The sequence below is a fragment of the Penicillium verhagenii genome (genome assembly GCF_028828195.1).
Source record: "Penicillium verhagenii strain IBT 33310 chromosome Unknown utg000003l_segment0_segment0, whole genome shotgun sequence".
NCBI classification, from domain to species: Eukaryota; Fungi; Ascomycota; class Eurotiomycetes; order Eurotiales; family Aspergillaceae; genus Penicillium; species Penicillium verhagenii.
The window spans coordinates 4,271,897-4,293,140 of NW_026643167.1; the positions used below are offsets into that span (position 1 = coordinate 4,271,897).

The 21,244-nt window shown below is 48.8% G+C and overlaps 9 protein-coding genes across 9 annotated transcripts; 6 read left to right on the plus strand and 3 right to left on the minus strand.

The window, feature by feature from the left end:
- Positions 1–397: 397 nt before the first annotated feature.
- On the plus strand, positions 398–2,717 carry N7466_002958 (SUV3 family DEAD/DEAH box RNA helicase; the record flags this gene model as incomplete). Its single annotated transcript, XM_057162355.1, has 2 exons — positions 398–1,677; positions 1,730–2,717. 2 exons carry the CDS (start codon positions 398–400, stop codon positions 2,715–2,717), a joined length of 2,268 nt encoding a protein of 755 aa, XP_057025640.1.
- Positions 2,718–3,103: 386 nt separating this feature from the next.
- Positions 3,104–6,796, plus strand: N7466_002959 (uncharacterized protein; the record flags this gene model as incomplete). Its single annotated transcript, XM_057162356.1, has 1 exon — positions 3,104–6,796. The coding sequence occupies one exon, from the start codon at positions 3,104–3,106 to the stop codon at positions 6,794–6,796; it is 3,693 nt and encodes a 1,230-aa protein (XP_057025641.1).
- A 304-nt stretch (positions 6,797–7,100) lies between these two features.
- N7466_002960 (NPA1/URB1 family protein) lies at positions 7,101–10,725 on the minus strand (the record flags this gene model as incomplete). The annotated part of the gene is made up of 5 exons (XM_057162357.1): positions 7,101–7,433; positions 7,501–7,827; positions 7,882–8,672; positions 8,725–10,509; positions 10,578–10,725. 5 exons carry the CDS (start codon positions 10,723–10,725, stop codon positions 7,101–7,103), a joined length of 3,384 nt encoding a protein of 1,127 aa, XP_057025642.1.
- A 1,209-nt stretch (positions 10,726–11,934) lies between these two features.
- On the plus strand, positions 11,935–14,275 carry N7466_002961 (uncharacterized protein; the record flags this gene model as incomplete). The annotated part of the gene is made up of 4 exons (XM_057162358.1): positions 11,935–11,945; positions 12,115–12,251; positions 12,337–12,688; positions 12,745–14,275. The coding sequence occupies 4 exons, from the start codon at positions 11,935–11,937 to the stop codon at positions 14,273–14,275; spliced, it is 2,031 nt and encodes a 676-aa protein (XP_057025643.1).
- Positions 14,276–16,373: 2,098 nt separating this feature from the next.
- Positions 16,374–17,020, plus strand: N7466_002962 (uncharacterized protein; the record flags this gene model as incomplete). Its single annotated transcript, XM_057162359.1, has 2 exons — positions 16,374–16,457; positions 16,514–17,020. 2 exons carry the CDS (start codon positions 16,374–16,376, stop codon positions 17,018–17,020), a joined length of 591 nt encoding a protein of 196 aa, XP_057025644.1.
- Positions 17,021–17,385: 365 nt separating this feature from the next.
- N7466_002963 (uncharacterized protein) lies at positions 17,386–17,897 on the minus strand (the record flags this gene model as incomplete). The annotated part of the gene is made up of 2 exons (XM_057162360.1): positions 17,386–17,602; positions 17,659–17,897. 2 exons carry the CDS (start codon positions 17,895–17,897, stop codon positions 17,386–17,388), a joined length of 456 nt encoding a protein of 151 aa, XP_057025645.1.
- Positions 17,898–17,923: 26 nt separating this feature from the next.
- On the minus strand, positions 17,924–18,825 carry N7466_002964 (uncharacterized protein; the record flags this gene model as incomplete). Its single annotated transcript, XM_057162361.1, has 5 exons — positions 17,924–18,028; positions 18,088–18,210; positions 18,267–18,416; positions 18,473–18,619; positions 18,682–18,825. 5 exons carry the CDS (start codon positions 18,823–18,825, stop codon positions 17,924–17,926), a joined length of 669 nt encoding a protein of 222 aa, XP_057025646.1.
- Positions 18,826–19,089: 264 nt separating this feature from the next.
- Positions 19,090–19,968, plus strand: N7466_002965 (uncharacterized protein; the record flags this gene model as incomplete). The annotated part of the gene is made up of 4 exons (XM_057162362.1): positions 19,090–19,231; positions 19,287–19,387; positions 19,442–19,559; positions 19,607–19,968. The coding sequence occupies 4 exons, from the start codon at positions 19,090–19,092 to the stop codon at positions 19,966–19,968; spliced, it is 723 nt and encodes a 240-aa protein (XP_057025647.1).
- Positions 19,969–20,136: 168 nt separating this feature from the next.
- Positions 20,137–20,799, plus strand: N7466_002966 (uncharacterized protein; the record flags this gene model as incomplete). The annotated part of the gene is given in 4 exon segments (XM_057162363.1): positions 20,137–20,264; positions 20,282–20,437; positions 20,496–20,661; positions 20,677–20,799. 4 exon segments carry the CDS (start codon positions 20,137–20,139, stop codon positions 20,797–20,799), a joined length of 573 nt encoding a protein of 190 aa, XP_057025648.1.
- Positions 20,800–21,244: the final 445 nt, after the last annotated feature.

Genomic DNA, 21,244 nt, shown 5'->3' on the forward strand with positions numbered 1-21,244 from the left:
TGGAGGCGGATTCCACAGGAGGTGTCCTTTAGTTGTACGAAAGGCAGAGGGCGAAAGGAAATAAAAGCCGGAGGAGTAGGAGTACCCAACTATGAGTTAGGTGGCTTCGTATGAGGTATATGAAGGGGAAGTGGTTCCCCACCATTAGAGCTTCGACAGGGAAGAAGTGGATCTCCGGGTGGCGCGCCAGGGAACGCATCCCGATAAGCAAATGTGATCACTTTTTTTTTTCTTTGGTCTTTGACTGAAACCACAACTGAAACTCGTTAACCAGTATTTTCTTAAGTCTACCGTGGACCATTCGATCACCCTACGAATCTACCATTGAAACCAACCCACCCCCTATATTCCACTCGAACTCCTCCCCCCGTTCTGCCGGAATCTCGCGCATCCAGTGATGCAGCCATGGACCGGCAGAGGCAGCCGTTCGCTCCTTTGCGCCTTTCGCTCGCTCTCTAGACCTACCGAGCGACATTTCACGACAAGTTCTTCCCTACAAAGAACGACCAAATCCGTCTTAAAAGCGAAGCTCAAGCAACAAGCTGAGGCTTTAGCCAACAGGAATGGCAAGAATGGCAAAGCAAACTCGAACACTTCTCGACAGGATATTACCCGTGAACGCGATTTCCAGACCGTGGTGGAAACTGCATTGCGCGACATTGACAAAAAGCTTCGTACAACAGGTCAATCGTTGGAAGGATGGGTACGGTTCGAGCGCCGGGTGCTGAATGCTTGCCGTCTGGACGATAGGGTAGCAGCATCAGGGAAATGGACTCCGTTACTGGAGCTCAAGGGCGTTCTGCGAAAGACATATCTCTCCAAAGGAATCCAAGGAATACGGGACGAAGTGGAATACATGCTGTTTGCTGAAGATGTTACGGCCAAGTACTCGACTTCCAATGTCGAAGCGCAACGGAAAGTGGTTGACCTTCGCTTCCCCGCGGAATGGTATCCCAATGCACGATCAATCCAACGCACAATCCATTTACATGTTGGCCCCACAAACTCGGGCAAAACATACCACGCGCTGCAGCGGTTGAAGCAAGCCAAGGCTGGCTTTTACGCTGGGCCATTAAGACTGCTTGCACAGGAGGTATATCATCGCTTCAAAGGCGAGGGTATACCGTGCAGTCTAGTCACAGGAGACGAAGTTCAAACACCCGAGGATGGCAAGTCACCTCGGGTAGTGAGCAATACGGTGGAGATGGTTAGCTTGGGACAAGCCTTCGACGTTGGAGTAATTGATGAAATTCAAATGATTGCAGATTCCAATCGAGGATGGGCCTGGACTCGAGCTGTGCTTGGGTGTCAGGCTTCAGAACTTCATCTTTGCGGTGAGACACGTACGGTTCCGTTAATCCGTGAATTGTGTGCTCTCACTGGAGACATTCTGGAGATTCATAATTATGAGAGGCTCAACGCTCTGGAAGTGATGCCTAAAAGTCTCGGCGGTAATTTGAAGAAACTCGAAAAGGGAGATTGTCTGGTTGTTTTTTCTCGAGTTGGAATCCACGCCTTGAAGGCAGACATTGAAAAAATTACTGGACGACGAGCTGCCATGGTCTATGGCGGTCTCCCGGCTGGAATTCGAACCCAGCAGGCGGCACTTTTCAATGATCCAGACAACGACTATGACTTTTTAGTGGCAAGTGATGCGATTGGTATGGGGTTGAATTTGTGAGTACGGTTAATCAACTCAGCCTGTGGGCCCTTACTGACCCCAGTGTAGGAGCTGCAAACGTGTCATTTTTGAGACTCTGATTAAAAGAACACCTGCGGGATATGTCCGATTAACGGTACCTGAAATCAAACAGATTGGCGGACGTGCTGGTCGATACCGCCCCGCCGGTGCCACCGATGGTAGTCAAGATGGAGCCAACATTGGTCTGGTTACATGTCTTGAAGACGTCGATCTCCCCTACATCAAAGAAGCCATGCAAACCGAGCCCCCGCCTCTAAGGGCCGCTGGAATTTTCCCGCCAGGATTTTCTATTGAGAAATTCGCGTCTTACTTCCCCAGAAGCGTTCCCTTCGAGTACCTCATCAAGCGAATGATCGAACTTGCCCAGATGAGCCGCCTTTTCTTCATGTGCGACTCGAAAAGCCAAGTGGGTGCCTGCCAGCTCATTGATTCCGTGAATGGATTGGGGATTGTGGACCAGCTATTCCTCATGGCCGCGCCTTTGGAGACCAGAAACCCGTATATGCGTGATATTAACTTGGCATTTGTCGAATGCATCGCCAGCCATACTCAAGGCAAGTTACTGGATATCCCTCATCTCAACCTGGAAATCCTAGAAAGACCTGTGTCTGGAAATAAGGAGTACATGTATGAGTTGGAGGCGCTTCACAAGGCTATTATCCTTTATTCGTGGCTGAGCTTCCGGTTCGGAGGTGTGTTTACGGATCGCACTCTTGCAGCACATATTAAGACACTCACGGAAGAGAGACTGATCCGAGCATTGACTGAGTTCTCGGCTAACAAGCACCTGCGCAAGGACGCATCCCTGAGACGACAGATCGCACTTCAGAAGCAGATCTTGAGTCAGCAGAGTGTCATTGGCGACGACCTTGTCTCCCCAGATCAGCAAATGGAGGACACGCCCGATGAAATACCTGACGAGATGACCGAAGACATCTCTGATCCAGTCGAAAGCCAGGAAATTTTAGAGGACTCTGAAGATTTTGTGGAAGAACCGCAGACGCCTCGTGTATAATTTACGGTTCAGTGTAACAATAGCACATGCCCACTACATTTGTATATTAGATTTAAAGCACAATCTCAATAATTCACTATACGGCTAGATTGTATTACCATGATCAAGTCAAACTCCATGTTAGCTAAAACTCCAGGTACGGTTCAAATAGTACTAGGCAAGTAGTAAACTGAGCTCTTCATAGCTTGGCTCTTATCAGGCTTATCTTATCCTTATCGGTGGCGAGTATTCAATGTTCGGGCGGATTGATTTTCCTTCCGCCTTTCTGGAGTTGAACCTCAAAGTTACATTACATCCCATGCTCCGAGCTTTTACTTTTTGTTCGCCTTCGAGTTCCGCCCTTGGTCGCTTTTGTTTTGCCTTTTCAATCTCTCGGGCCTACCGCCATGGATGACCTGGAGTCGCTGGAGCTGCTCTCACTCGTGTCGCGAGTGACGAACGAGCTCCAGAACCACCTGGGCATCAACGATAAAACTCTCGCCGAATTCGTCATCGACCAGCACCTTAAATGTAATGGCGCATTTTCCGAGTTCAAGCAGGGGCTCATTGACATGGGTGCCGAGTTCCCACAGAGTCTGATGGAGAGTATCGATCGACTGGTTCTTACCATGCATCCGAAATACAAGTCAAAGAAAGCAGGAATAAGCAATGGTGACGTGCACAATGGCGATCTCGATAATGGCTTGGACGAGTTTGATGCCCTAGAGAAGAAAGCGCGCGTGTTCAAGGGTCTTGCAGTCCCAGACACAGAGAAGCGGTGGGAGGAAAACGATTACTTGGACGCAGAAGCCGATGAATCACAAGCCGGCGCAATGGACGATACATTCGCTATGTTAGAGGGACTGGCCGGGAAATCAAAGGACACAAACCCACAACCTTCGAGAGACAGGGATGACCGCCGTCACAAACGGAGCCGCAGCCCGGAGTACGAGGACAGCCGCGGACGCCGACACAGAGATAAATACCGCTCGAGGTCCCGATCGCAGCGTCGCGGCAAGAATGACGATCTTGTGGACGAATATGGAAGATCTATCGATAGATACAAAGACCGAGAAGACGGCCATCGCAGTGGGAAGAGCGAGCGCCGCAGACGACGAGACCGCGATGACGACGATTTCCGGCCACCTGTTGAGCTGGACGACCACCCCCAACTTTACAAGATTTACGATGGAACTGTGACGGGCGTGAAGGATTTCGGCGCCTTTGTCAACCTGCAGGGAGTTAAAGGAAAGGTTGATGGCCTCGTCCATGTCTCAGCCATGCAGGAAGGTGCGCGTGTAAACCACCCTTCAGACCTTGTGTCTCGTGGACAGCCTGTCAAGGTCAAGGTCGTTAGCATTGAAGGCACTCGTATTGGTCTCTCTATGAAAGAGGCCGACCAAGCCACTGGAATGGATCTTATTCCTCAGCGACGTTTGGCCTCAGGTGCGAACATGCAACGACTGGACGGAGGGGGCCCCGGAGGTGATCGGTATGGCGGTCTTAGTGCCGATGTACCCGTCATTGTTGAAGATGACACAAACGGCCGGCCTATGCGAAATCGAAAACGCATGACCTCGCCAGAACGCTGGGAGATTCGCCAGCTGATTGCCTCAGGTGTGGCTTCTGCGGCAGACTACCCCGACTTGGAAGATGAATACCACGCTACCCTTACCGGCGAGGGGACATTTGAAGAAGAGGAAGATGTCGATATTGAAGTCAAGGACGATGAGCCTCCTTTCCTGGCTGGTCAGACCAACCAGTCACTAGAACTTTCTCCAATTCGTGTTGTCAAAGCCCCCGATGGATCGATGAACCGCGCAGCAATGTCCGGTACGAACCTTGCCAAGGAGAGGCGCGATTTGAAACAACAAGAGGCACAAGACAAGGCCGCCGAACGGGCTGCTGATGTCGACCTCAGTGCACAATGGCTGGATCCCATGGCTGATCCCGAGGACCGACAATTCGCTTCAGAGCTACGCAGCAAGCCGAAGGACGAGTCAGTACCCGAGTGGAAGCGAGTCACGATGGGTGCGGACAGCAAAAACCAGTCCTTTGGTAAACGGACAGATATGCCTATGAAACAACAGCGTGAGAGCTTGCCGGTATTCAAGTTCCGTAAACCTCTACTTGATGCTGTGGCAGACAACCAAATTATGATTGTCGTTGGTGATACTGGTTCAGGAAAGACCACGCAATTAACGCAGTACCTAGCCGAGGCCGGGTACGGAAATAAGGGAATCATCGGCTGTACTCAACCACGTCGTGTTGCTGCCATGTCCGTGGCTAAGCGTGTCTCCGAAGAAGTTGGTTGTCGTCTAGGAGCTCAGGTTGGCTATACTATTCGATTCGAAGATATGACAAGCCCGGAGACAGTGATCAAATATCAAACCGACGGTATGCTTCAGCGTGAGATCTTGGTCGATCCCGATCTTAAGAAATACTCTGTGATTATGTTGGACGAAGCCCACGAGCGGACGATTGCCACAGATATTCTTTTCGGATTATTGAAGAAAACTGTCAAGCGAAGACCTGACCTGCGCCTTATTGTTACCTCAGCCACATTGGATGCCGAAAAGTTCTCGGAATATTTCAATGGATGTCCTATCTTTTCAATTCCTGGCCGAACATACCCTGTTGAGGTCATGTACTCAAAGGAGCCAGAATCCGATTACTTAGATGCGGCACTTATCACCGTCATGCAAATCCATTTGACCGAAGCTGGTGGTGATATTCTTCTTTTCCTCACAGGTCAGGAAGAAATTGACACGGCGTGTGAAATCCTCTACGAAAGAATGAAAGCTCTAGGGCCATCGGTCCCTGAATTGATCATTCTTCCTGTCTACTCTGCCCTTCCCAGCGAAATGCAATCGAGAATTTTTGATCCCGCGCCACCAGGAGCCCGCAAGGTAGTCATTGCAACAAATATTGCCGAGACCTCAATTACTATCGATAACATTTACTATGTCATTGACCCCGGCTTTGTCAAGCAAAACGCCTATGACCCGAAACTCGGAATGGACTCTCTTGTGGTGACACCCGTTTCCCAAGCCCAGGCTAAACAGCGTGCTGGACGTGCTGGACGAACAGGCCCAGGAAAGTGTTTCCGACTTTACACTGAAGCGGCTTATCAATCTGAGATGTTGCCAACAAGTATTCCCGAGATTCAAAGGCAAAACATTTCACATACCATTCTTATGTTGAAAGCAATGGGCATTAATGACCTCCTCCACTTCGATTTCATGGACCCGCCACCCACAAACACTATGCTTACTGCTCTGGAAGAATTATATGCCCTTTCTGCCCTAGACGACGAAGGTCTCCTTACTCGCTTAGGCCGAAAGATGGCTGATTTCCCCATGGAGCCGGCTCTGGCCAAGGTACTCATTGCTTCTGTCAACATGAGTTGCTCAGACGAAGTGCTGTCAATCGTCGCGATGCTTTCAATCTCAAGCCCATTCTACCGCCCGAAGGAGAAGCAGCAACAAGCCGACCAGAAGAAAGCGAAATTCCATGACCCCATGGGTGACCATTTGACCCTCTTGAACGTCTATAATGGATGGAAGAATTCCAATTACAACAACACCTGGTGCTTCGAGAATTTCATTCAGGCTAGACAAATCAAACGTGCCGAAGATGTGCGCAAGCAACTTCTCGGTATCATGCAGAGATATAAGCATCGCATCATCTCCTGTGGCCGAGACACTACCAAGGTGCGACAGGCTCTTTGCACCGGTTTCTTCCGCAATGCTGCCCGCAAGGACCAGCAGGAAGGCGGTTATAAGACGCTCGTCCAGGGTACCCCTGTATATCTTCATCCGTCGTCTGCGCTATTCGGCAAGGGCTCGGAGCACGTTATCTACCACGATTTGGTTCTCACGACAAAGGAGTATATGCACTGCACTACGTCTATCGAGCCAAAGTGGCTTGTTGAGGCTGCCCCCACTTTCTTCAAGGTTGCGCCTACAGACCGTTTGTCTAAGCGGAAGAAGGCAGAGCGCATCCAGCCTCTGCATAACCGCTTTGCTGGTGAGGATGACTGGCGTCTTTCTGCCCAGCGTCGTGGAGGAAGGGGTGGTGGTGGTGGAACCTGGGGTTGATCGTTTTTTTTTGGTTTTTATGTGTATGGATGGAGGTTTTGCCGTCCTTGTGTACCTACTAGATATTGCGTTGTTGGAATATAACCCAAAGGAACATCGAGAGTATCTCCTCACATGTGGAAGAGACCCTGAACATGGGTACTATACATTTTGTTATAAACAAATTTACGCAGGATGCCCTTTAACAAAAACAATTTGAAGTTTCTCAAGATTCAAGAGAATAATGATTCATTATGACAAAAAACCCCCAAAAGCCAAGTCTAATTTTGAATGAATTATGGTACATCACGGTTGTCTTTTTTGCCTATGCGGCTGCAGTCTCGATCTCCTCCAAAGCACGCTCAACGGTTCCAGCGCTCCATGCCTCGATCCGTTCACGGTCCGACGTATCATATAGCGCGCGTGCAAGAGCCGCAAGAAGAGCTGCCTCTTTACTGGAAGGCTCTGTCTCTGAAGTTTGGATTTGGATCCAGCTCATGACAGCGGAACGAGTAATCAAGGTAGTGCTCCCGTCCACTTGTGTGGCACGGTAAATAATTTGCAAGATCTTTCGGCGGGACGAGTCGGTCAGACTTGGGGATTGGTAAAGAGATAAGATGCGCTCAAAGACATTTGCGCGGCGGTAAATCTCCATATCCTTTACGAAATCGTTAGTATTGAGACATATAGTAAAGCAAGGAAGCAATTAGGGTGCTGAAACTTACAGCTTTGCTGCGGAGACCTTTGACGAACAGACTGAGCAACCAATCAATCTCTTCAAAGTATCCGTCGTCCAATTCGGGCTCTTGCAGGAAGATTCGGTCGATCCAGTAAGACGGAATCTTCTCAACTTCCCAAGATGGGGCTTTTTGTAAGAATTTGTTCACTTTACCGTAGACTTTGTGGAGGGGGTTGAGGAGAACGGAGAGGCAGTTAGATGCACATTCGCCAACGATCCAAGGAATGGGCTTCTCGAAGCCAATGCTGCTTGCGGTTTCCAGCAATTCTCCGGTTAGAGTGTACACGGTACGCCATTCAGCATAATTTGATTCCTGGGGGTGTTAGTTCGATATACAAGGCCGACTAATAGAGTTATACGGGCATACCTTCAGCTTAGCCATGAAGCGAACCAGGTTGGCCACAGCTTGTCTTCGGACTTCTTCGTGCTCAGAGCAAAGACATAGAATGAGCTGATCGGCATGGCCCTGTTCCATGGCTGCCTCGATTTCCTCCCTTTCCCATTTATGTAATGCGTTGTGGGATGTGCCCTCCGTGGGAAGAGATCCAAAGATCTCCTCCAGGTCCACTGTAGAAGCCTTATCGCCTCCAGTTGGTTGGGTAGGACCGGAGTCAATGTCCATTTTATCTTCTGAATCCACCTCCTCTGTGCCCTTGAAGCATTTCTTGAAAAGAGAGCGCATCTTCTTCGCTTCAGTAGCCTCCATCAGCGAATCTCTAGCAGCTTTCAGAGATTTACTGCTTTCACCCTCCTGTTTCAATTGTCCCAGGAACTTGGCGATCCAGGCAGCAACAGCGGCCTCCGTAGTTTCATCACCTGCCTTGACAACAAAAGGCCACTGTTCAATAATGGCCGCGACTATAGGGCTTGTGGCGCTTTCATCTTCGGATAGAGATGCAACGAGGTTCAGGTAGTGGACGGGCTTCTTTGCAACTCGAGACACGCAGTTGTCAAAGAAAACCAATTGCTTGTGCAACTCGCTTCCAGAGTCTTCAAGACTGGACAAAAGAGCGTTGAACGCCTTCGGGGCATTGTGTAAAACAGAGTTCTCTACCAGGATAGTTCTGAGAAGAATAGAAATCCGCCGGGAAGAAATCTTGTCTGAAGTGTCGATAAGAACTTTCAGAATGGATGTGAATGGGGTATAATTCATGGAAGCTGGAAAAAGTCAGAAATAAAAATCACACGTGCCCAAGGGACGGTAACCTACCTGGTTTTTGCCACCAACGTAGCGAGGCAGATTGTTGAGCAATCTGCAAAACGCTCTGCAACTGGCTCAAGAGCAGCTCGGAATCATCCGCGCTGAGCTCCGAGTCTTCTAGTCGTTTGAGTACATCGACGAGGACCAATGAGACATCGAAATTTTCCTCAAGTGCAATGTCAGGCATGATTTCATAGTAGCAAGTCAGTAATTCGGCAACGGCTTCTTGCTGTTGCAAATCCTCCTTTGCAGTTCGTCGGAAAAGAAGAACGACGTCTTTGACTTCGGGACATCTGCGAGAGAACTCGGCCAAAAGCTTGGAAGAGGCCTGGGTCCAGAACAATTGAGCTCGACCATGATCGGCACGGAAGATCTTCAAGACAGCTCGCAACTTTGTGAAGGCCAGAGTTAACATGCGCACAGCGAACAAAGTGACAATCTCCGCATTTTGATTCAAGCAGCGGGTCATGATCTTCTGGCTCAATGGACGGGGAAGGATGTTTTCCGCGACGACCGAAACTGGTGGTGGTAACATAGGTTGCTTTTCTTTCCAGCCACAGTTCGTCGGAACCGGCAACTGTACGATGGAGAAAAGAAGAGCTGACTCGGCCATCCAAGAAGGAGTTGCCTTGGGGTCAGATGTGAACATGACTTTCTTGGTAAAAAAGTCGGCGATCAGCTCTGGTGCCACCTTGAAGATTGTCACCAACAACTCAATTTGCAGACTGTCCGCATCGGGGCGAAGACATTGAATAAGATGTGACAGAGTGTTGTTTCGAACAGGAATTGTGTCTCGGTACTTGTCAACGTAGATGGGGGAGTCGAGGCCCAGTTCGATAGAGGTATCATCTTCAACCAGAGATTCCGGGTCGGTTCCGACTGGATACCATCCAGCTTCGGGAAGCAGAACGCCCAAGCTAGCAGACTTACAGACGTTCAGCAGAATGCGATGAATCTCGTTCGCAATTGAAATTCCCTCAGGGTTTGGTTCGTCTGATTCTCGGTCGTAGCCGTAAAGAGTGACCAGTTTTTCCATGTTCCACCGGTTGAAAAACTTGCTCTTCGACTTGCGGGATAAAGCGGCATCTTGCACAATATCCCTCTCAATTGCCTTGATAGTTTCTAAGACTGTCTCCCGTGGATCCTTGCGCAGGTAATCAAGGAAAGCCCTGGTGAGCTTGTGTTGCTCGATGATATCACCCTTTTCTAGATGTTGCTGCACTCTCAGATTGGCCAGAAGATAACGTTGAGCATTTCGCCGAAGGGTCGACTTTTGTTGAGATTCGCCATCTGCGGTCTCCAGCTGTGCCTTACTTGGTGTCAAGAACATCTCGAGACGCTTGAAAGTGATGTGACGGCGAAGATACAGTTGCCGGGCCACGGCACCGCCATCGAAAGTAACGATCTCCGTCAGCAGGCGGAGACAAGGCGAGATAAGATGCTCTTTAGACTTGAGAGCGGTCAGGCCACGGTTGAAGAGCCTTAGTTGATCTTTTTGCAACAGGTGCTTGCACAACGCGACGCCAAAATCCCGGAACTCCAGGTCGCCGGAGATGGTCTTTAGAAAGATGGCAAGCACGGACGGAACATTGGTCAACAACATATCATGGTTGCTGCTTTCTCCATAGCTCCAGGTTTGAGTGATATCTGAGAAACAGACGGCCTCGGCACCTTCTTCTTTGGCGGGAGTGATTTGCTTATCGCAGTAGCCTTTCAGAATACTCAGCTTCTGAGTCTTGTCAGTCTGAGTGGCTTCTCCAATTGACAGAAGAAACTGCTTAAATTGGATGATTCCTGTGGGCCTTGGTCAGTCCGAATCCTTACCGGGCAACAGCAACCAGCGCCGGAGTATCATGGCTCACCTTTATTGGCCAGCTGGGGGTTCTGTTGAAAAGTCAGCAGTCCACGGAGCTGTGCTGGGGATGTAAATGACACATCCTGCTTTGGATGAGAATCTTCATCAAGCTTTCTCCTCTTGACCCTAAATGGGTGCTCTGTGACGTTGGCCATATTTGGAGAGTTGGAGGTGTTATTTTTTTTTCTCGTTCTTGGATGCGAAGTTCCGATGCCATCGAAATTTCACGACCTCTGATTGGTCAACTTGGCTCCGCCCAATTTTCCAACCTTAAAACATTTTTAAATTGAATTCAAGCACAAGAATTTATATGATTTATATTATAGAAATTGTTCAAGTGTATGAGGGATGGTAATGAGCTAGTAGAGATCTCATATCATAATAAAAACCCATGAAAAAGTCGAGCTGTTTAATAGGGATAGGATATTGCAATCAAGGCCAATAAGTAGACTACTAACTAGTACAAAGTATCTACTAGTACACCTCTCCATTCTTGACTGCCTAACACATTAGGACGGTGCCTATTCGATTTAAATGATTCTGGTTTTTTTTCCCCCTTGGAAACTAAAATGGCATACCTGTTTCATAACAGAAAATACAAGACGAAATTCCATACAGTGAATGTTACAAGTTGGTTACTGGGATTGCAGTATCAAGTACTTGACCGAGAAATCTGGCAGCTTCAGGCCGAAATAACTGCAGCTTGGGAATCTTTGGTATAAATGTCAAGTACTTGTACAACACAGATCAAAAAGAGGGGATACTTCTCTCATTGTTACAGCATGGTCAATCCCAAATATCTCAGAAAGAAAGAAAAAAGAAGAAAAGCAAAGAAATTATAAGGATTGAAAGGGTTGAAAGGGTTGAAAGGATATTACGGCTAAGGTATAGATCAGCTGGCCTTGACTTGTGCCTCCCTTTTCCGCACGTTCAAGAAAATCCTCCCAAAGCTTCCAAAGTCTTGTAATCCTCTTAACTCCTTTTATCTTCACATATTCTGGCCCTTTCGTTCTACTCTAAAACCTTCTCTCCTATTACAGCTTGTCAAGCATTTGTTCTTGGAAAGTGTCCGAACAAGTTGGTGGATCACAAGTCTCTTACCGATTCCCGGCTCCGCCCTGGCCTTGCCACAAAGTGGCTTACACCTTCTCCTCACTCACCTCATTTCCCGAAGAACAACCTCGTTCCACATCCCCTCCTACCAAAATCACTTCTCCTTTACTATCCTGCCACTTGGCTTTACCAAATTTTTACGATTGATATTGTCGCGTCCCTTGTCCTTACGATCCCCCTTTTAGCCCAATGAGAGCATCATAAATCCTGTTAAAATACCCATCGCACACACCGCTCGAGATAGGGCCGTCATGGCGCGACGGTACGAAATCGATGAGCTATTATGGCTGCGCGAATCACCTCTGGTCATCAAACCCCTGGCCTACCCCCCATTGAAGAATGGATGTGAGTCTATCCAACCCTCCCCACTTTGGGGCACATCCCGCACTTGTCCACGTCAAGAGTCCAAGACTAACCTGCCTTTCTTCCAGGCCTCAACCTGACACTACCACCCAGCGCAAACAACAAACCACCCGAGATCCTAATAACCCAAATGAACCCCCTACTACTACCACTCGACGAGGAAGCTTTTTTGAAGCTCGTCATATCGCCCGCGGCTCCAATTCAGGTGCGCTTGTGCCCACTGGTACTCTCCATCGCCTGTTCTCAATATCCACTGATCTAGTAACTAACTGATCCTCCAACTGATACAGAAGACATTATTCTTGGACCCCCGAAGACGGCCTTTGCATCGTCGCGCATCGGCGGTAAAGGATCCTTTGATTTGACAGATCGAACTGCGCGGCCAACTGACTCAGACGAGAAGAACGATCGGTTCAATTTCCGGGATCGATTTTTCAAGGAGAAGGATGCCCCAGAGAAAGACTTGGAACGCCGTGATGTAAAGCCGGGTCTAAACGGCCGGCGCGTGGACAAGGAAGATTGGAATGCTGGCCGCACACGTCGCACCTTCGGTCCCGAGGAGGAGATCGCAAACCACGAAGGAACGGGGATTTCGATCGATGGGAAAACCGAGAGAATCCTCGAGACCTCGACACTGAACGAGTACCGCAAAACAAAGACCCACGCTTTGTGAAGAAAGACGTCACCACCCCGGGAAGAACCAAATATGATGGAAACTGGTTCCGCGACGAGCAGGCTCAGGATGGTGTCGAAGCTGATGATGATAAACAACCACTTCGCAATCGAGAATGGCGTCGTGACCGACATGGTGTAGACCGTGACTGGAACCGAGGTGGCAAGATGGAGCAGGAGCCGGAGTGGTTGGACAGCAATGAACGTGATGAGCCACGACGAGCACACACACAGGAAGAGTTTGAGCGCTGGAAAGTGGCCATGAAGGCTGGTTCTGGCGGTGCCGCGCAAAAGCCCACCTACGAAGAGAAGACGGAAGCTCACGTGGAACCTGATACTCCTCATCAGCAACAGCAACCGGAGTCTCGCCGCACTGACGGAGAGATCTTCAGCAACTCTGGCGCCCAGTATATGGGTGACAATTCGATGGAACGATTCTTTGGCATGCTAGGTGATCCCAAGCCGCCCACAGTCCAGGAAGTCAGCCCACCAGCCCCTGTTGCGATTGAATCGCCCACCAAGAAAGAAATCCCTAGCGGGAAGCCTGGGAAATCTTCTCGGTTCGCAGGACTATTCAGTCCTCTCCCTGACAGCCCTTCCAGAGGCCCCGAGCCTCATCCTGTTCCCCAGACCCAGTCTGCGGGTACACCTCTCAGTTCCCACAGTGATGCCGATCAGGAAGGTTTCCAGCGGATTCTTCAGATGCTGGGTGGTGGCGGTGGCCGATCAAATAACGGCACCCCTAACCAGGCCGATTCATCGCATGCATCGCGATCTTTGTCAATGGTTTCGGGAGAGCAGCCCCGTGGGCCCATGAACATGCCAACTCCAGCGGGGTTGCGCCGCGAATTCGCCAGCCCTCCACAGGAAAACCCAATGGCCCAATTTGCTGGTAAAGATCCTCACTCTCGTGATAGAGAGAACCTGCTCCGCCTAATGCAACAAGTTCGGGGTGGTCCTCCATCTGCTGGACATTTGCCTCAGTCTCCGAATGGCGGTCCACCACCTCCCCCTGGCCTGATGCAAGAAATGATGACCCGTCCCCCGCCTGGGTTGACCGCTCAGAAAACACCAACTTTCTTAGACGACCCGGCAATTGCCAACATGCAGCGACCGGATAGTGAGCAACTCCGGCGCCGAATGGCCAACGGACCTCCCATGGGATATTTCGATGATGGACATTACCCACACGTCCCTCAGAACCAAGGTCCCATGACTCCTGGGGGTTCTCGACACCCACAGGGCCCTCAACAGCAGCAGCAGCCCCCGATTCTCCAGCGACCACCGGGCTTGGAGCACATGCCTCCTCCCGGATGGACTGGCCAGCCTCCTCCCCCTCAGCAAGGTAATGGACCTATGGGTCCCCCGCCTGGAATTCCTGCCCCAAACCGCGGCATGCCCCCCAACTTCCCTCCTGGCATGATGCCAATGCCCAACACTCAGCCACCCATCAACGAACGACAAGGCTTTCCGCCGTGGTCCTCCTCCCGGCATGATGCCCCCGCCTGGATACATGGGTGGTCCCCCACCACCCGGATTCCCCCCAATGCCACCTAACCCGGAGGTTATGATGGGACTTGGGCCTGGCCAAGGCCCATTTGGACCCGGCAACCCGGGACCCCAGGGTCCTCCCTCCTTCCTCTCGTCACTTGCTTGAGATGTTTGGTCAGCCCAATGGTGGGGATATGCGAGGCGGCATGGTCGGTCCTGGTCACTTCCGGTAAATCGGAATCTGCGCAATATAACATCCATAAAGATGTTGTTCCCATTCTACCCAGCTTATCATCTACTGCTGACCTGGGGTTTGTGAATACATGCGGTCAGCATGGGACGCAAGATTCCTAAATTGGTTTTAACTCAGTCTGGTTACACGGCAACGTTGCATCTTCTCGAGATATCAAAGCACTATGTTCTTTTTTAGTTTCATTTCCCTCTTATCTATCTTTTTTTTTCTTGTCTTCGCTGGTGTTCTTCTTTGATATCATGATGCCCACGCTCGCACCTGATTCATATTACCCCAATCTCGGCTCTAGCTTTTTTTTTGGCTGTGCCTTACTCTTATTTTGCTGATATCTTGCCGGGGCTCAATTTTCCTTCCCCCGCCTCCTCTGCTGTTGACCATTCTCGAAAGATGTGACCTGCTGTGTGCTTAGTTGAAGCTGAACCAATGAACACCGATGACTGGGTGAAACGATTTAAAGATCTAGTGGTTTGTGGATTGTGATGATCTTCCGGAAGCATAGCTTCTGCTGTTTTATTAGTAGCTACCGACTTTAGCGATAACCTGATATTGCAATCTATATTTCTACTAGATCACTCAAGTGCTGGCACTGTGCATACATCAATACGACCTATGTAGTAGATACTCTAGGATACCCCAGCATTGAAAAAAGTCGATGTTTCTCAACTTGAGTGCTTCAATGTCAACCGATTCTTTGTATAAAGGGATTCGCTTTGATCATGTGCATCTCATTTTGTATACGGGGTTGAAAGTACACACATGCATACATGTACATCTTCATTTGAATGTTGTGTCCAAGAACTATAGATCTATGAGATCTTACTAGCGGCCGATGAAGCCCGAAGGTATGTACAAACCATCTCTGCCAATTATTGTTCCCGGAAACTCTTGGTGGACCCTTAACCCGATTCTGATCACTGCGCATACTAGCCTCCAGAGAGATGCAGAGTCTAAGAAAGCGGCGTTATCCAATATCTACCTGATCACGAGCACATGAGCGAAAACTCGCGGCGATTACCCTGACCTTCTAATGTATTCTATTGACTTTCTCTCTAAGCTGATATTTTGCAGACATAAGACTATGTACTCCAAAGAACGAGCTCTTCAAGCAACCTGATGCCCCCAGGTGATAAAATCTAGGTCTCCTTTTGAGCCTGCTTAGATCATTGTCAAGGAATATCTCCAGTCGCCTGTGTCCTATCTAAAGAACTGGCCCTAATCTAGGGTTTTATTCACTCAATTCAGCCCATACTTGGTACATCCGTGAATAATTACTAGTAGACATAAACAATCCTAGGTCGTTCTTTCCCTTCCAAAATATTCAACCAAGGGCATATCTCATTTGGAGGTTTTTATTCTCTGGCCAGTGAAGCAAAGTGCCTCTGAGGACAAGCAGCGTATCTACCATCTGCTCGTCTGAAAATCGTGCCTGTCTGTATTGGACAGAAGTCCACGTGCCTTGATATATCAATCAGGCTCAACACTCTGCACGCGCCTCTCGTCTTGAAGATGAACAACTCACCTTCAAACTGGGGTTCCACCCCACCTTGCCAACCCCAGCTGCCTCTAGCTTACCCATGCTCATCTCATTCCATGGAATTGCGATCCCAGTCATGGGTGCCTTTCTCCACTGAGTCCTCCACTGCACCAAACATTTCGCTCTTCTCTGGAGTGATGCCTCATTCCAACAGTCGAAGAGGTAAGCCCTTGAACCCTCCCCCCAAACATTACCATTGGCTGATCTATCAAAACATCCCTGTTACTTGTATCATCTTCTCCTACTGTTCAGACCGAACTCCCATCCCAGAAAGCCCAGAAAGCCCAGAAGACAACGGGATGGGTAACTCTCCTCCCGACTCCGTGAACAGCTCTCCTTGTGCCCGACTCGGCGCCTCGAGCCAGATTTGGCCAAGAATGGACACTACTGGCCCCAGCAACATCTGGGGAGCCCGTACCAACGCCAGCGATTCCTGGTCCTTCGATATCTACGAAGACCCAGTCGACCGCGAATCACCTCGGCCCCAAATCGAGACGCCCATGCTGAAAATGGAGAGGATAAGGAAAATATCTTCGCCACTGGCTCCGACTATGACTCTCCCGTCCGGCCTGAGCCTGAGCCTGAAAACGACCTCGCACGTCTCGCTACCCGCCAGCAGGATGCATTTGGCGTCCTCCCTTATTCCCAGGCTCTTATTGACATTGCTTTCCGTGAAGATGGAGTTTTGAGCCACCCTGCCAGTGATTCTCCCAGTGTTCCTACCCCCACTGAAACTTTGCGCCCTGCGATGCGTATCGAGGTACGCGAGGAAGAAGAAATAGACTCAGGAGAGGGCTTCATTGATTTGGAGGATACTCTGGAAAGTGGCCAGATTCGGGAAATTCAGCACCTGAGTGATGTTTTTGTCCGTGGTGTCGAAGACCGAATGGTTCATGGTCGCCATTATCCCATGCGTGACGATGGCAATATTCAAGGTCCGGCAAACGTCTTCATGGAGGCTCGCCGCATTACTCACTACCAGCGCCACCAGAGCCGCCGGGCAAACTTCGAGGCTGACGAATAGTCTCCGAGTTACTGACATGCTGATAATGACCAAGTGACTTTGGAGTTTTCTGACAAGCGACATTTCTGAGCGTATCGCGACTATTTTTTTACGAGCCAGATTTCTTTGCATATTTATCTTGAGTGAAATCTTTGCCATGTATCTTTTTAGTTCACATCTTCGTTGGGCGGTTATCACATGTTTATTCAGATAAACCAGTTGCACCAAATTAGACAACTGACGGGAAAGATAGTTACCATTGAACGGGGGAAACAATCAAATAAGATTTAATGTTGGCTTCTTCTCTAAGCCTAGGGAGAAATTGATCTCAAACCACAAACAGTTATCATCAATTTCGAATCTATTCAACGATTCGTGGTCAATACTTATATCGGTGGCTCCAACTCGAGTACACCATCCAAAACTGAGTCCGGTGTCACTTCAGCTAGTACACGGGAGACTGTGACTAGATCACTTCCATATTGGAGGCTTCGATCATCACCGGGAGAGGCAACAATAATACGATGGCGAAATACCTTTCTAGCAGCCAATTCCACGATTGAAGGTGTGAGATAATCGATTCCATGTAACGGCGTCAGGAATCTGCAAGCCCGAGTTAATTGCGGTCAATTTTAACAGGCGATTCAATTACAACGTACTGTGCGAGTTGAGCGAATTGATTGTTTGCCCTTGCAGATATTCCACCAGCAACTGCGCGACTGAGACGCAAGAAAACAACAATATCTTGGATATACCGAACCACTTCAGCATTCATAGTTGTTGACTTGCTGGCTCGCGGAGCTTTTGTATGACCTGTAAGATTGAAAAGTGAGATAGGTGGTCGTTGGCAAGTGATGCGGTAGATAATACTTACCATGTTGCTGACCTTTGCACTCATTTTCTGGGGGTATTTTGGGGTGTGGATCACAGAGGACGCAGACAGTTGCCGTCAGAAAGCCAATCATTCTCCTCAAGGTAAATAAACCCATCTTCAGGCTCGTGGTAATGTGAGATGAACAACTGATCACGCTGTAGAAAATACATTAGAAAATCCTCACGGCTGATAATAAATTGAAACCACTACTAACCAGATGGGTCTTTAGCGGTGGATGTAGTTCAGCAGAGTCCCGCGCCACGAGGGGTACAAACAAGAAATCTGTAGGCGCATTGAGGATTCCGATTTTTGTCACCAACTGCCGGGTCCGCATTAACTGTAGTAGTCAGTATAATGAATAAGTTGGTTCGCAGTCAAATCGCCGGGTTTTACCTGTAACGATTGAACCTGAAAATCTTCGCTAGTCAAATTGAAGTTTTTGGCGATGATAATGTTCACCACATTTGGCTCATCAGCTATCATACTCGGGATCGGGGACTTGCTGCGGTCCCGATGTCCGCCAACATAGGAAAGATTGCTGGACTGTGATCATTAGTCAATCTTCAAAACTGTTTGTTCCCCTTGGCCGGACATCATACAAATCCGGTTTTTGCCCGAGAATATGACGGGCGGGCCAGGGTCTTGCGGGCATCCGTAGTAAGGATATCATTGTGAATTTCTTCGATGGAAGTCTCGGGCCCACATTCGAGAATAGAAAATGACAAATCAAATGTGTTGGAGCAGATCTGGGTTTTGCATTAGCATTTATATCACTCTTATCCTCTTTTGTTTTTGCAAGGTGTAATACAAGTGCTAGTTCTCTGCCAAGGTCATCAATCGAGTCGCCCGTGGTCTCAATCAAACAATGTTCATGGGCGGCGAGACATAGAAGGACAGCCACCTCGATATCGGACAATTGTCGTGCAACATCCTCAAGACTCATGTCATCCATTCTTGAACTCCATGGACTACCTGGTCCCTGCAGAAGTGACAGGATAAAGTAGTAGACAAGTGGAGACAAATAGGTGCGGACTTGAACATATGACCCGTTTTGATGCCTGAGTGCCTTAATAATTAGCCACCAACAGCTCTCCTCAAAGAAGACTAGCGCGAACCCCGGGATCAAGCTGCGGTTTCACTCAATCCGTCACCAACATTGACACGGGGATACGGTGTATGGCTTTCCAGGGCCATCGTCTGTGATAATTAGTGTCTAATGGCACCTTCAAACCCTCTCGCCAACTGGGAGAAGGTCGGCGACAGCTTTTATCGCAAAATCCCTGATATGACGCCAATATTAGATGAGGAGGCTGAACGAGACTGTAGATCGTCGGTGAGCTGTACGGTGGAGCTATCTGGTATGGTTTCTTTTTGACTTAGAAGAGCACCCAGCTAAACTAGAGATTCGTCTAGCGCTTTATCGCGACGAGAGCAAGCCCATTAGGCTGGATTCACAGGCTTCCGTTGAGTATCGATGTTTATTCCTGCTCCGGAAAGCAAATCAATCAATCAATGTGTGTTTAAATAAGACCACTTCGGTAAACTCTTAAAGCTGACTGTTATGTTAGTGGAACAGCCACCATCCGCGGGTCGGCTCGTCAAAGAGGAGTATAGTCGTTGCTGAAGATGGCATCTATTTAGCCGCTACTTGGGTTGGATGGCGACTCGCTTCTTTTCTCTTGAAACGTGAGATGACCTAAAGTCGCTCTTGAACTGAACTAATAAAAACTCAGCGCCGAAGGATATAGGCGTAATTCTGGTCATCCGGTCTTGTGGTATGCTCAATAACAGCTCATTGCAATTCGAAAGTAGTGATGAACCCCGACCACAAGCTCTAGCTCCTTGTCCGGAAGGTGAATCTCATCATGGCATTGATTTCCACCCGCCAAACCCTTTCACGCTCGTGGAGGTCTTGTTCGCTGTTGATAAGACGGTCCATTTGATTGACTCTACAGAGGCCGAAGATAAGACCTGCAAGATGGTTCATCAAACATGTTACACGCGTCACCAATGGGCAGTTCGCACTTCACGAGAAGGCAAATTTTGGGTTGTCAGTAATGACTTCCAGGAGAGCAAGCTTAGCAATATCGATTAAAGCGTAAGTGCCGTAGTACGTGAATGGTGTGGGGATGACGCAGTCATTCTGGCTGGGAAGATGAGATTCGATGTTGTTGGTCATCATGTCTTCAGTCCAAGTAGTGACCTTTTTTTTACATTGGTGATGATGATTAACCTTTGATTGATTCTACTATGATCGGCCGGCATGTCACGAGTTTACCGAGTTCGGCAATTATCACAAAATGATACCTGCGAATTTTTGCATAAAGTCACGCCGTCCGGAGAAATATTCGCAAGACTTGACTTTCTGGCGCGCTGCTGGTGTCCTGATTCGTGGACCAATTGGAAAGAATTCCCCGGAACCCGATGAAAACATTCAGCGTATTCGCTAAGTGCTTCCTGCAGCAGTTGACACTCGCATCGAAGCTGCCATCATCAATTGATGCTTATGGCAAACGTTATGACAAAGGCAGCATGGTTGGCAATGGTCTCGAACTTTCCCGACAGTGATGAAATTCATTAAATAACGCTTCTCAAAGATTGAGAGTTTTAACAGCGTAAGAGATTATCAAATCGGCTTGCGATTGTATATGAACAATATACTGCATCTCACTCAGAGGGGCTTAGTCCTAAGCGCCTGGTGACCGTCATGATCTCTTTCTTATCTGAGCTTCAGAATCTCTCAGAGATTCCTGCAGACCAGGATCTATGTCCACTGGGCAAGCCAAAGGTACAGGGTTTCTAGGTGAATGATGAGGTGTATGCAACTCAGTTGTCCAAAAACTGGAAGGAACCAGGTGTGTCTTTAAAATCGTCACAACAAGGCCTCAATGAAGGCAATCTGGCACCTAAGTTACGCCAGCTCTGAACACAGAACAAGCTGCAACAAGTACCACTGCTATTGAACATAGAAGAAGATGAACTGCTTTGGACAAGGCTATTCGAAAGTGAAATGATGACTTCATCGATTATGTTCTTATCGCACCTCAAGGTCACAATACCTTGGCAAGTTCTTCAAAATAATCAATTCTCGTCCCATGGCATCTGCACTTGTTGAAACTAACCGAGATGAAGACCCAAGCTTATAAAGGATCTCTGCTACCGGGTAAACGTGTACCATCAATCGATCAAATGTCACTATTGTCAGGAAGCCTCGCGAATAAGGAGACCCCCAACATCAGAACAAAGAAGTTGGCGCTTGCATGGCATCTGCTGGACTAGAAGGATCCCACCAGTGCTCTTTCAACGAAACTGATTACGAGGCATACTAACTCCTGAAGCACAGGAATCATTGGAATAAGGATCTTGCAGAC